We start from the raw sequence: 15,093 nt of genomic DNA, 5'->3' as shown, positions 1-15,093 counted from the left end.
AGACCTCCTTCCGCCTCTCTCTCGGTGAATGTCAAGCTGGCAGATTTAACAAACCCACAATCCATTAACTGTCCATGTAATACGACTGGTTATAATAATAGTATCTACTGCAGTCCCAGCCTTCTATTTCCGCGTAGGGTCAAATTTTGGGGTGATATATTACGACGTCTCACAGGAAATATATGTTCTACACGATACGGACTGTTGTATCATGTCGCCTGTTACTTGTGAGGACGTTCATCTGCCCTACAACTATTAGGTATTTTCAAGTGAATGTTCACATTTTGTATGTATGTGGTATTGAGAAGCCGAACTTCGATCAACAACAAGAACTAGCTTGGGTCTTTGGTAAGTAATCTTTTGATCATGGACATTTGTGTCCATCTCTCTTTTTCATCTCTCCGTGACCTAGGATCTCTACATCGAACGAAGTTTTAGGTTTTTTGACTTCTCTGATATCATTAATATTATACGAAATATGACACTTCTGATGTCTGTGCAAGGTTGGGACAGGGTCGTCGCTAAAGGGAGGGGGTGGGGTGCGACATCCCTCCACCTGTCAGGATATCCTGTAAAGAGAAAACGGGAGGGAAAATGAGAGGGAACGGGAAAGGAAAGAAAAAAAGAAAGGAAAGAAAGAAAAGAAAGGAAAGAAAGAAAAGAAAGGAAAGAAAGAAAAGGAAAGGAAATAGAAGAGAAGAATGAGAGAAAAAAAGGGGGGGGGGGGGGTGAAAGAGAGGAGAAAGAGAGAGAGAGAGGGGGGAGGTAAGAGCCTGAAAGAGGAGGGTGGGGAAAGAGAGAGAGAGAGAGAGAGGGGGGGGGGTTGGCCCCGGTGGGTGGAGTCGTCTCGTCGAGGGAGCAAGAAAGATACGCATAGATATGTTGCTGTGTCGGGTCAGCTGTATCGTCATTCTTGCTCGATCCTCGTTTACTATATCAATGCAGAAGTTTGAAGTCGGTGAGATGTAATTGTCGGTTGGCCGACGGGAGGGGGGAAACTGAATTGACACAAGGATTAACAGTCGAAAACAGTACAACGAATCGTCTTCTTTCTCTAATGATTTAATGAAACGTCAAAGCCTTCGCGCTTTGCGCGGGTTGGGGGGGGGGGGGGACTGAATTCAGAAAAGGATTAGGAGTAGAGAACGGTACAACTAATCGTCTTTATTTTCTAATAATTTAATGAAACAGAGCTACTGCGCTTCGCGCGGGAGGGGGAAACTGAATTCAGACAAGGATTAAGATTCGAAAACACTACAATTGTATTCTTTCTCTAATAATTTAATGAAACGTCAAAGCTTCCGCTTCGCGCGGGGGTGGGGAAAAAGTAAATTCAAACAAGGATTAATAGTAGATCACGGTACAACGAATTTTCTTCTTTTTCTCTAACAATTTAATGAAACGTGAAAGCTTCCGGGAGGGGGGGGGGGACTGAATTCAGACAAGGATTAATCGTCTTCTTTCTCTAATGATTTAATGAAACGTCATAGCTTCTGCGCTTCGCGCGGGAGGGGCGAAACAAGAAAAAAAGTCTGGAACGGTACAACGAATCTTTTTCTTTATTTAATAATTTAATGAAGTGTCAAAGCTTCCGCGCTTTGCGCGGAAGGGGGGGAACTTAAAAATAACTTAGTTCCTGGCCCCGGGTTTATAGGGTTAAATTTGTAGTCATTGCGATATTTGCATTAATATGTTTGTCGGTAATTGGTGGCTAGTTTTGTCGGTAATCAGTGAACTCTACACCTCCCCCTCCTACTGTAAAAGGTCTAGCGACGCCCCTGGGTTGGGTCTATCCCTAGGTGATCCCTCGTCTTCGTATCCCTCTCCTCCTCCTGCTCCTCTTCTTTTTCTTCTCCTTCTTCCTCTTTTTCATCTTTTTCTTCTTCATCATAAAAATAATAATCATCATCATCATCAAAATCATCATTATCGTCAATCGTCGTGGTCAGCATTATCTCTTCCTTTTTTTCTTCTTCTTTTCTTTTAGTATTTCTTTTTTCTTCTTCTTTTCTTTTTGTCTTTCTTTTTTTCTTTCTTTCTTTCGTCCTCTAATTCTTTCGTGAACTTCTGTAAGTGTAAGGATGAGTGTGATTGCCTCAGAACCTTCTATTAATAGTTGATTGAAAGTGAATTTGAACATTTTGTTTTATTGATTCATTATTCATAAATCGAACGCAAACAAAATGTTTATATGTATAACAAAAACTGTCGCAGGCATGAAACGTTAATAAAATTCGCTGGTGATGCACATTGGCCAAAGTTTTTTTTTTCCACGAATCGGTACAGTCGGGACCAAACTGGAGGGATGGCAACACCTAATGTACGTGATTTGAATTCTGACTATTGAGATGCATTTATTTGTAATCAGTGAATGAAATAACTCGTATCGAGGCGCTTCACAAAGGCATATGCATACATTTGGTTTACACTTCGAGAATGGCTTATTGTCTTATGGCTGATTTTTCGAATATGATCGCGATCGTGTTAACTGATTGAATATGTTAAAGGGATAGTTGAGTTCTGTTGCAGAGGGCGCTACACAAAATATTTTTTTTGTGAGATAATGAAAAACTGAGTGTCAAATTTGAAAGAACATAATATTTAAATGACAAAATCATCTTTGTTGGATCGAAATCGGTTCAGAGACGGCTGAAATATAACGATTTCTGATACTTGTGTACCACCACAAATATTAGACATTTTGAAAAATTTGAAAAAACCGTTGAAAAAAACGAAATAATGCCTTTTACGTCGTATTTCAGCCAATGCCGATGTTGGTTTTCTTGTTGGCATTTTCGTGTTGCTTATATTACCCACAATAAGCCGGCTCATGTATTGCTATTTTTAATTAAATAATTAATTAACGGTCACCATGTTTTTTTGAAAGTGGAGCTGAATTGGTATGATCGTATTGGCTAAATTTCACACATTTTGGGGTCTAAAATTACCTTCATAGCAATTTTAGGTTCTAAAAGGGCACTATAAATGTCATAGATAGAATAAGAGCAATAACCATGCACTTTGAAGGCATTTGCGGTCTGAAAACAGAACTCAACTATCCCTTTAAAAATATCCGCATTTACTTTCGTTTGATGATATCAATGCCCTAAGGCAGTGAAGTACGACCAAATAATCGAAGAAAGAATTTGAAAAAAGGGGAGACGGGTAACTATTTAGATAACATAAGAATAAAGAAGAAGACTTTGTGACCCCTTCTCAAACCAGGCCTCCAGTTATTGAGCTTGTTAGTTTGCATCCAGTAAATCAAGCCCCCACCCAAAGATTGCGACGCACCCTCAACCCTTGCTAGGCCACTGCTCATAAGTTTCCAAATTAAAATGATCACAGTAAAAAGGAAGAATTTGCTTGTCATTGCCACTGCCGTATCCCCTCAAGATTCCGACCCCTGTTTAAGTCGAGTCAAACGAGGGCGGGCTACGGATTAATCCCGCATCTTACAATTAACCTACTGGGTAGCTTTTGATCCTCTTTTGATACAGGATCACACATATTTGCAACTACAGCTGACGAAAGATTGGGACCATTTCTCGTCGTTTTCTTCGAAAGAGTGTACTCTAACTTCATCGCGACTCACACTTGTTTAAACACAGGTTAACGTCAGTTACGACAATGGCGGAAAATAAAAGCCCGCAGATGCAAGTGTAACGCACACTGAATGATCAATATGGGATATTCAATCTGGCTTTTCTTAAGTAAAATAAATAACAATAAGGGTACAATATTAACTTAATGGGGGGGGGAGGAGTGTGCATGTACCCAAATAAATTTTGTTATCCTATATTCGGGCAGTCGTCGACTCATATTCAGGGAGCGAGTTAGTTTTATTTGTTAGTTTTATATTAGTTATATAGTATTATTTTGGTAACAGAATTAGGCTGTCACTGTAATAAAGCGTGGAAAAACTCTTCATGTTTGCTCACTCACTTTGCCGTCTCTTTTAAAATGTACCCAAGAGAATCCAGTCGCCCGCCCCCCTCCGCCGAATTTCCCCCAATTTCGTCCCGTACATACGCATACATGGGAAAATTTAAACTTCATCCCGTAACATCCCTACAAGTTGTTTTATTCTCTCATTTCAGGTGATTTACACAAATAAGTTCATCTACTTGACATCTTCGTAGTCCCCCACCATCACGACGTCAGAGGCTTCCATCCCAGTACTTGAACGCCACCCTTGACGAAGTCAACGATGACCACGGCCTGATGTACTTTACGATGCTGCTCTTGTCTCGGACTCGCCCGACCTTCGTCCTCTTCATCATCGCAATCATCTTCGTTATTGTCTCGCTTTTGGCGCTGCTCTCGATACCGCCTGTCGGTACTCGCAAAGTCAGGTAAACTCCAACAAGCTCTTATCAATATTTATAGCACATTGACTTTCTGTTCTGACTTTAATAACAATACGGAGCTCGCAACAGAGACGTCGTATAACAGAAATCTAAAGAAATTAATTTTGACGAGGTCACGTCTTGAAATGACAGCTGGCCCGTCAATTAGTGCGTGCTTACGAGTTCCGCCAAGTCGTACGATATTCGTACGAAATGAGAATTGACTCGAGCGTGACACCGATTCTGTATTGAATTTTCTTTGGAAACAATGCTTTTTATCTTTATCTCTCTCTCTCTTGGGGAGTTCTTCTCTTTTCAGAGGTAGCACTGTATTCTGTATTTTTATTTTAAAACAATATTTTGACAGACTATAATATTTCATGTTCAAGCATTTATTCATTGTTGTTTAATTCAACAGATAAAGCGTTTTTGAAAAAAGCAAAAAAAGAACAAGAAATGACTATAAGTATTTTATCATTATTATTATTACTATTATTGTTTTAAACGGATAAGGAATATGAAAGAGTTTTTTTTTTCAGTAATTGATGTTAGTTAAGAATTATACTTTCGAATTTTTTTTTTTATTCTGAATGTCATGTCGAGTCAGTCAGATGTAAATTGCATGATTTCGATTATATGTACTGCCTCTGGAATTGAAAAAATAAAACACCTTATAAATGCTCAAACATGCATTTCGTTAAACAACTTTGTTTATACAATGTTCAGACAATGAACATTTCAATTACTTATCCTATATAGCTCAAGAGTCTGATAGTAAAATGCGGATTGACTCCTATACCTGAATTAAATTCATCTGTTATTCTTTATTTAACCAGATTACTTGGGATAAAGTTCTTATTTGCTTCTAAAAAACGTCATAAATATGATGAGGAACGGATAAATAAGAGGGAAAAATGTTGTTGATTACCTGTTATGATATTTATTCTTGAAGCTTGTTATCGACAGTTCCATCTAATTATTGTTCTACTTAAGAAGGCCTCTGTTTATATCAATGTATGATGCTGAATTTTCTATTACTTGGTCAGCTTTATGTTCTTAAGCAATTATGCTTTATGTCGACTATTTTCTCCCTTTAAAATGCCTCATACATTTTATTTTTTTAAGGTAGGCACTAGTAGAATTAGCAATATACGTACGTCATTCATATTGGGAAAACAACAACATGAACACATGAACAGGAATAATACAAGGGGAATTTTAACTTTTCTCGGTAGCAAGAGGCCACATTCCTCTACGTTCTTTACCGTATCAGTTTTTGAAGACAGTTGAGTTTGCTCTTCTTTTTGTGTGGTTAATGTTGTATTCCTTATCTATTCCAGCAAAGGTCCTGTTCAACAGAGACTGTTTCAAGCCATTCGAGACACACCCTCAGCGTACACGCAGACACACATCCTCAGAAAGAGCTCAGAACCAAGCAACATTAACTGCGTACCACACAAAAAATTAGTCTTTCTGAAGACCCACAAGACTGGGTCAACCACCTTAGCATCAATCATCCAGCGGTATGGCTACCTAAAGAACCTGACCTTTCTGGTGCCACATCGGAACCACTTCCTCAACTACCAGAAAATCTTCAACGCGGACAAGATCAACCTGACCGAGGTGAAGGACACAGGGGAAGGTCCCTGGACATTTCGGAAAGGCTACGATATTCTAACCAACCACGCTCGGTATAACCGGACATCCATGGACAGGGTATTTCATGGTGTGAGGTACGTCACCATACTCCGAGAACCCTCCGCGCAGTTTGAATCCGCATTCTACTATTTCGAGATCTGGCGGTCAATCCCACGGTCTCGCGAACCGCTCAAGCTCTTCATGGAAGATCCCGAGTTGCACTTCAAGAACGTGATGCGAACAAGGCAATACTACAAAAGTAGCATGCACAATCAACACCTGTACGACTTCGGGATGTCACATGACGATATGAACGATGACGTCAAGGTAAGGAGTAAAATCCGCGAGATCGATGCCGATTTCGATCTTGTCATGATCACCGAGTACTTCGACGAGTCTCTACTTCTCCTTCGTAAGCTCCTCTGCTGGAGTATGGACGATATTTTGTATCTAGCCAAAGGGACGCGTACCCCGGATTACCACGGCGAAGTTGGTCCAGACCTCCGCAACAACATTCAAGCTTGGAACAAAGCAGACGTTTCCCTCTACGCGCATTTTAATCACACGTTTTGGCGGAAAGTGAGACAGTACGGATCCGATTTCGAGAAAGATCTTGCAGAGTTCAGAGATAGACTTGCTGACACGCACGATACATGTTGCAATAATACTCGTCAGAATTCAAAAGACAGGAGAGTGGTGCTCTTTTCTCTGAAGAATAACCCTTCCACTTGGTGTCGACACGTTGCGAGAGGGGATGTAGACTTCACCAATCTTATCAGGGAACGTATGTTGCAACATGGCATACCGACATATGATAATCGGGAATCCCACAAAAGAAAAAAAAATAAACTCTTGAATTGAGGAGAAGGTTAAGACATCAAAATTATTTTGTGAGCTGTCTTTTTATCATCAGTTTGGGTGTATATAGTATTAGAAATATTCCCTAAAAAGATTGGTGTCCAATTACTTCTCATTAAAAATATGATGAGAAATAGCTCAAAATTATGACCAAACTGTGATGCCTGATGTGTATTGCACATTTGCACCATATACCCATTTCTATATATATATATATATATATATATATATAATATTATTTTTCATAAAAAGAGATAAAACATTGGTTATTTGGTCTTGTTTAAAGTTAAAAGGTATTTTGACAAATGTGTGGATAGTGATTCTTTACAATTTTGATATATTTGGATGCCCCCCGTGGATGTATTAAAAACATAAGAATCTTTAGCCCCTAAAACACTTCTGCTTTCGAGAAAAATTGAATAATAAAGATTTACCGGTGCACCCGGTAAATTTTGGTAAATTTTAAAACGCTCCTACGGCCGTACAATGGTAGCTGCCACCATGAAAATCTCAGAATATGTAGTTGTGGTATATGATTTCCGAACGGGAATTACTAATCGGTCTATTTTAGTCAATAAACATTGCTTTATAGCTTATTTACAATTTCATAACTTTAGAGTCAATTTCGACCGTGACAACGATCAGTGAATATTGTAGGGTCACATATGCTTCCAATATGTTCATTTGAACCAAATTCACGACCCCATACCAAAACTTTGTATTACCTTTAAGTAGTGAAAAAAATACACGGGGGCTCGGGGCGAATTAGCCCCCGAAATGCCAAAAATAGCCCCCGAAAATCAGAAAAGAGCCCCTGTAAATTTGCATAGAGTTCAATGCAAAACAAATTTTAGATTGTTATTTTCATGCATGCAAGCTTGAAAAGTAGCCCCCGAAAAATAAATATTAATTTTTTCCCTGCGGCTTTAAGTGTGTGCTTTGGGGGTCAAAATAGTTGAATTGTAGTTAGAAATTAAATAAAACAACAAAAACACTAAAATACATAAGTTGAAAAAAACATGGGGTTGTTGTCCGGGGGTAGTTGTCCTAGGAGGTAGTTGTCCTAGCTGCGTGTACCAACTATTCAGTTGTATTATCATGAAAATGGTGCATTTAAACTGATCTATTTTCCTATGTTCATACTTAATTATACAGTTTATATTAAAATAACCCAACAATTGTTTTTACCATAATCATGTTTGGTCAATGTTTAAGTGTAATAAGCTTTTGAGAGGGTTCAAGAAATCTAAAGTGTTGGCAGCCCCACATTTTGTGGCATAAATTAAATTAAAATCGTATAATGACGTACATGAAAGGGGATGTCATTTAATAACACTTATGCAAGGATTTTCAAAAGAAATGCGCTTTAAGATGAATATTGATGACAGCATGCCCTATTTGAGTTAACTGTTGTAGGCAGAAAACCTCAATTTCAGTTTTTTTAAATAATTGTGCAGCAGTTTTAGTTCCAATATTACTTTATTACCAATCATGATTATTAATCAAGGAAGTAATAGGACATACACTTGTCTAGATACCTAAACAAGAAAAAAAGTATATACAAGTAGAAAAGAAAAGAAGCCCAGGTCATATTCTATTATAAACAATGCAGGGCTGATACTTCATATCATTCATAATGGAATACCTGATACATAATGTAGACACATATTAACAGGCACGTTTAACATATCGTCTGCTTGGGGGTCACAAGGGCGCTCACTCCATGTCAAAGTAATATAGATCAATGCCATTGTGGCTCCAAACAGACGATGTTACATCAATTCGAATTTAATAAATAGAATGTAGAAACTATATATATTTCATTTCGTTTTTTCAATTCATTTATTTTCATATTTCTCATAAACAAACATATACATATACATTTCAAATAAAGTACAAAATTGTTTCAATAATACATAATAATAACACAGATAAGTGGTCAATATGAATTACTGATTTAACTAAGAGAAATATGACGGGACCTACATGAAAACAAGCTTGTAAAGCTGCAGGCCCCAGTAAAGTATTTGTGGTAATAAATGGAGGACGGATATACATGTAATAGTGACCAGTCTAAATGAATCAAAAAATAAATAGGAAATAATAATAAACTTGCGGTGGTGCTGATGAGAGACTGATGTGTAAGTAACATAGAGAAAACAAACTTATTTTTATCTGAACTCTACATTCATAAAAAGCTGTTGAACAGGTATGAATGATGAATTGAGCATAAAAGAAACAGTCCTGAATGAGATGAATGATAGGAGAAGAAGGAGAGAGGAGCATTAGGAGAAAAAGGTGTAGGAGAGAGAGAAAGATGGGCAGAAGTAGAAAGAGAAGAAGAAAAGAGTGTGTGTGAGAGAGAGAGAGAGAGAGAGAGAATAAAAAGAAGGGGGAAAAGAAAGAAAAGGAGGAAGGAGGAAAAGAAGAAATGAACATGAAGGGATCAATAAAAGGAAGAAGAGGGCAAGGAAAGAAGGTGTCGACAAAGAGTAAGAATGTGGAATATGCATTTATTAAGACTTCTGACCCTCCCAACATGGCCCATCCTTAGTGCAGTATATATCGAAAAGGAATAAGTTACTGCAATCTTTGATACGGTGCAAAATAAATTCAGAAATTATGCAGATGTGTCCAGTGGTACGCTGATTTGGGAAACACATTGACCTAAAGGGGGCGCTAGAGCAATAGAGGATTCGGGTAGGGTTGATTAATTGAATTAATTTTGAATTTAGTTTCCTCCCGCGCGAAGCGTGGAAGCTTTGACATTTAATTTAATTATTAGAGAAATTGTACCGACTCTTTATCGTTGTCTGAATTTTCAAAAATGTTTCTTTGTCCGATAAAAATTCACAGTTCGTAGGGGAAAAAGATTTGCCGGCCGACCGACATAATACATCTCACCGACTTCTGCATTGAATACCGACAGAAGAATACCGACACAGCGGACCCGACGCAGCAACATACTTTTCTATGCATATCTTTCTTGCTTCCTCGACGTGGTGACTCTACCCTACACCCCCGTCTCTCTCTTACTCCCACCCTTCTTCTCTCAGGCTCTTATCCCCTCTCTCTCCTCCTTTATATTCCCCTTTTATTTTACTTCTTTTTTCTCTTTTTTCCTTTTCTTTCTTTTCTTTCTTTTTCTTTCTTTCTTCTCCTTCCTCTTTTTCTTTTTCTCTGCCTCTCTTCTCTTTTCTTTCCTTTCTTTTCCTTTTCTTTCCCTTTCCTTCTCATTTTCCCCCTCCCCCTTCTCATTTCCCCCCTCCCCCATCTCATTTTTCCCAACAGCAGCGCAATTTTACTGACAATATCCTACTTGCGGTGCTATGATGATGAGCGCGAGCAGAGCACTGAAGGTACGACAATGTTCCTCCAAGAGTCTTTCATATCTTTCGATACAATCAATGTCCGCAGATTCTATGTCATTTCCTTGAATTGATTCAAGGAACTGACATAAAATCTGCGGATATTCTTGGAAATCATTCGGGCCGCAATTTTCAGAATAACTCAGTCACGCATAGAATCGAACTAGACCGAACGTCTACGCCTAGCTAGCCATATATGCTCTCATGCAATTGCGCGCGCGCGCACACAATAAAAGCTGTCGCCGAGAAAACGCAAGCCGTCGCCAACAAAAAAAAATCCGTCGCCGGGCAGTCGAGAAACAAACAAAAAGAAGTCGAGAATTTAAAAAAAAGCTGTCGAGATAAAAAAAAAAAAAAAAAAAAAAAAAAAAACCGTCGAGAATTTACAACAAAAAAAAGCACAATTTCTTAAAACGAAATCAGAGTCGCTATTCATAATACGAGAAGAGAGAATAGGAGGGGTGTTATAATCATAATACCGAAATTAATGAGGGTCGCTATAATCATAATACCGGAATTAAGGAGGGGGCGCTATTCATAAACATGAAATAAATCATAATACCGAAATTAAAGTAAGATTTGTGAGGTCGCAGTGCGAAAAATTACATCTTATAAAGAGGAAAACTCCTATCCTGATGGAGTTATAAGTACAATATCACAACGGAAGACTGAAAACACCTTTGATAAGTAACATAGTTATAAATCTATATAGCGAGCTTTGGGGGCTACTCTTAGTCGCTTGAAATTAGGGGCACGTTTAATGATGAGAGGAAAAGGGGACACTATCGAAAGGGATAAGACACTTATTTGTCAAATTACAAAGGCTTATTATCAGAGGTAAAAATTGGAAACTTCTAATTACATCTAAACAAAAAAGAGGCACTCCCAAAGGATGAAAAGGCACTTAGGAGAATGGGAAATGTGCATTTATCGACGCATCAGATTTTGATAGGGGCATTTATAATAAGTGAAAAGGGGCACTTAAATAAGAATTAATGGAAAATGGACACTTATTGCGAAGGAAAATGGGAACTTGTCTAAGGAAAAGGGGTTGGTGTCAAAATAAAAGGGGCACTTATCAGAGTTGGAAAAGGGAAGGGGCGCTTTTACAAATTAATAGGGCACTTTTCAAAGTAAAAGGGGAACTTTTCCTATCTGAAAATGGACATTTCTTACAAAATTAAAGGAGCACTTTTCCTATGTCAAAAGGGGCACTTTTGGGGTACTTGAAAAAGTGGAGGAGCACCGCGTGTCCCTCTCTGCACCCACCCACCCCCTCCCTCCGGGAGCCCCTCCTCTGAGCTGAGGTGGTTTGCTTGTAAAATATCTCGTCTTGTCACCAAAGTAAATTTTCGTAATTTTGACTCTCTTGTGGGGGGGGGGGGACGGAGGGAGCTTTTAATACTTTTAATAAAGAGTTAGTATATGAATTACTTTGACGAAAATCGTCGGTAATAAATACGAAATAATAAATATTCGAGCCCCCATGGCTACGCCACAGCCCTGGGGGTGTCCCCGTTAAATATTTCCCTTTGTTATTATCATTTTTGTTGTTGCTTATTACTTTTTTTGGACTGCTTTTAAAAAAATATTCTCGACTACTTTTTTTAATTTTTTATTGTCGACGTCTCTTTTTTCTTTATTCTCGACTGCGGCGGCAGCCGGCGGGCAACGGCCGAAAATTCCCAAAATGTATGTCAGCCCCAACCTTTGACTCGCTTTGCCCTGCTGCAATTTGGGTGTTGCCAGATGGAAGAAGCTCGAGAGATAGACGATTCCCTATCCATGGAAACGAGATCCTAAAAACCTCCCATAAAGAAATTCCCAAGAGAGCATAGAAAGAGTCAACCTCTCCCAATTATCTCACTCTCTCCCTCTTTCTCTCTCTCTCTCTATCGCTCTCTGGCTCTCTATAATCTCTTTCCCTCATCTTTAATCCCGTCTTTTACCAGCCCCCAATTTTCTTAATATTTTGTTAAACCTCTTTCTTTGGTAGGCAAAATCGGACATGATAAGCTGAACACCAGTCACTTATGGATCCAAAGACACTTCCTATAAGGATATAGGCCTACTTTGATGATGAAATCACACATTATTAAATACAGATAACACCTCCTACAAGAACAAGTACTTCACCCATCATCAACTCAGCATACACAATTTCACAATACTCAGACATAACACCCAGTCCACCACAAAATAATCAAAACTTTTGAAATTATCTTATCTGTATTTTTTTCATATGATAACAGTTATTTAGTATATTTTGCAACTTTCCTTAATTTGAATACGCAAATGTCATAAATTCCCCACAGTTTGATTTCTTGAGACTTTTAATTTGTTGTTTAGGGGAGCTTACTGAAATGCACTGTATTGGCATAAACTATTTTGCAATAAGTGGTTGGATACCCCCTAAATATTGCTAGATTGACTGGACAACCTGCTTTTACGTACTGTAAAGAAATAATCTAGATAAAATAAGGGAGAGAGAAACGCAATTAAATCAAATGCAACTTGAAAGCGGAATGCAACACAGTGTATATGGCTTCAAAGTTCCTTTTGTACATTTTTTTTCCTAATCAGAATTATCCAGTTCTGGTCATGCGATTGCATTGTGAAAGAAACGTTATAGAATCGATCGGAAACGGTTGATCATCTGGTGTGTACTGCAAGGTTTTGGAATCATCAAAATAATAAGAAATTTGGCCCAGTCATGTCAAAGTTACAAGCACTGTACACAGAAAGATGTATATGGGACTACGCGACACATGCATGATATCTATCCGGTCCGGATAGATATAATAATTTACCAAATATATCATCACGTATTAGTCAAAACATATTCTTGCACATGATTGGTAATAAGAGCTTCCATTTCACTTTTGAGAAAGGGGCGTTTCAAAAACTGGTCGATACCTTTAACATACCTTAATGTTATATATATATATATATATATATATATATATATATATATGATTCCCAACGAATGTGTTAGTGACATGAATTGTCCCCCTCATTGTTATAGAATGGTATCTTTTGAACTTCCATGCGATGTTTAAAAATATCAGTGTATTGTGGATCGCCCCTATTCAATAGGTCACAAATCTTTGGCGCGTTCTTGTTCTTGGAAAACGTCTCTTCCCTCCCGTCAATCTTTAGAATTCGGGTTTTATTCAGACACGTATCAAAGGTATCTGAGAGCATATTCTTTAAATTGGCCAAGTCTTGGGAAAATGAAGGTCCGTATTCAAGAACTTTTCGCCAAAATGTTTCGTTAAAATGGTTGTAGAGCATTAAGTCGGCTTTGTTCCATTCGCGTATCTTATCTGCCAAGCTGTCGTTGTTCTTCTTTCGATAGTCTGCGGAGCGAACCCCATGCTTTAGATAAACTACATCTTCCATGCGCCAGCAGAGTAGCTTTCGAAGCAAGAGAAGGGATTCGTCGAAGTACTCCGTGATCATCACCAGATCGAAAACCGACTCGAGCTCGCGAATTTTATTCATGACTTTCTCTTCGTCGTCCGTGTCATTGTGCTCCAAACCGAAGTCATAGAGTTGCTCGTTGTGCATGCTAACTTTGAAGTATTGATTCTTCGACATGACATGCGCGAAGTACTTTTTCGGCTGAGAAAGAAAAAGATCCATGGGCGATTTCGACTGGGGCATCGATTTCCAGACCTCAAAGTAGTTAAAGGCCGACTGCCATTGCGCTGCTGGCTCGCGAATAATCGTCACGTACCTGTGGAATAATGATGATCATCATAAATATAATAATGATATCAGTTATGATAATAATAATGATAACATCATTAAAACTAGATGGAATTCAACTGCGCGCAGTCGAAAATGATGCCTCCGTCATAGAGCAATTTTACAAACCAAAACAGAAGAAATTTTTCGGATTCAAGTTCAATTGTAATCCATTGACAGGTTCTCAGAATATCGTGATTACAAGCAATTTCTCATATACATATATGACCCTTTGATCTTTGACCTCATGACCCTAAAATCTACTCAGTTCATTGGCTCTGCAAGATGTCCCGAGTTAAATAGTAATCCATCTGTCAGTTCTAATGAGAATGCGTTCACAAGCTATTTTTGCATACATAATGAGCCCATGATCTTTGACCTTTGACCTTATGAACCAAGAATCTACTCAGTTCATTGGCTCTGCAAGTAACATACATGACCTAATTTTGGCAGGAATCCATCAATCGGTTCTTGAGATAACGCGATCACAAGCTGTTATTGCATACATAATGTGTGCTGTGGCCTTTGACCTTTGACCTCATGACCACTAAATCTAATCAGTTCATTGGCTCTACAAGTAACATACATGACCTAAGTTTGGCAGCAATCCATTAATCGGTTCTTCAGATAACGCGATCACAAGCTGTTTATGCATACATAATGAGCCCTGTGACCTTTGACCTTTAACCTCATGACCCCAAAATCTAATCAGTTCATTGGCTCTGCAAGATACATACATGACCAAAGTTTGGCAGCAATCCATCAATCGGTTCTTCAGATAACGCGATCACGAGCTGTTTTTGCATACCTAATGAGCCCTGTGACCTTTGACCTTTGACCTCGTGACCCCAAAATCTAATCAGTTCATCGGCTCTGCAAGATACATACATGACCAAAGTTTGGCAGGAATCCATCGATCGGTTCTTCAGATAACGCGATCACAAGAACGGGACGTACGTACGTACAGACGTACAGACGTACGGACGGACGGACGGACAACCCGAAAACATAATGCCTCCGGCTACTTCGTAACGGAGGCATAATAATTATAGTACTACAAGCAGTTAATAGTATTGGTAATAATTGATTACTTCACTGTCATACTTTGAACAGTTTTGGAAATATATAGT

General features: G+C 38.6%; 1 protein-coding gene across 2 annotated transcripts; it reads left to right on the top strand.

Annotated features, from left to right (window-relative positions):
• The first annotated feature begins 291 nt into the window (after positions 1 to 291).
• Positions 292 to 7,191, top strand: LOC115917897 (galactosylceramide sulfotransferase-like). Of its 2 annotated transcripts, XM_030982017.1 has the most exons (3): positions 292 to 348; positions 4,101 to 4,355; positions 5,690 to 7,191. In XM_030982017.1, exons 2-3 carry the CDS (start codon positions 4,225 to 4,227, stop codon positions 6,846 to 6,848), a joined length of 1,290 nt encoding a protein of 429 aa, XP_030837877.1. In that variant the 5' UTR covers positions 292 to 348; positions 4,101 to 4,224; the 3' UTR covers positions 6,849 to 7,191. The 2 variants fall into 2 exon arrangements, with proteins under 2 accessions (XP_030837877.1, XP_030837878.1); XM_030982018.1 differs by lacking the exon at positions 292 to 348 and having other exon boundaries at positions 3,980 to 4,355.
• Positions 7,192 to 15,093: the final 7,902 nt, after the last annotated feature.

This window comes from Strongylocentrotus purpuratus, unplaced genomic scaffold, assembly GCF_000002235.5.
Source record: "Strongylocentrotus purpuratus isolate Spur 01 unplaced genomic scaffold, Spur_5.0 spur5_scaffold_12, whole genome shotgun sequence".
Lineage (NCBI taxonomy): Eukaryota > Metazoa > Echinodermata > Echinoidea > Camarodonta > Strongylocentrotidae > Strongylocentrotus > Strongylocentrotus purpuratus.
Note: the sequence above shows the minus strand (reverse complement) of the source record. Positions and strands in the feature narration are given on the sequence as shown.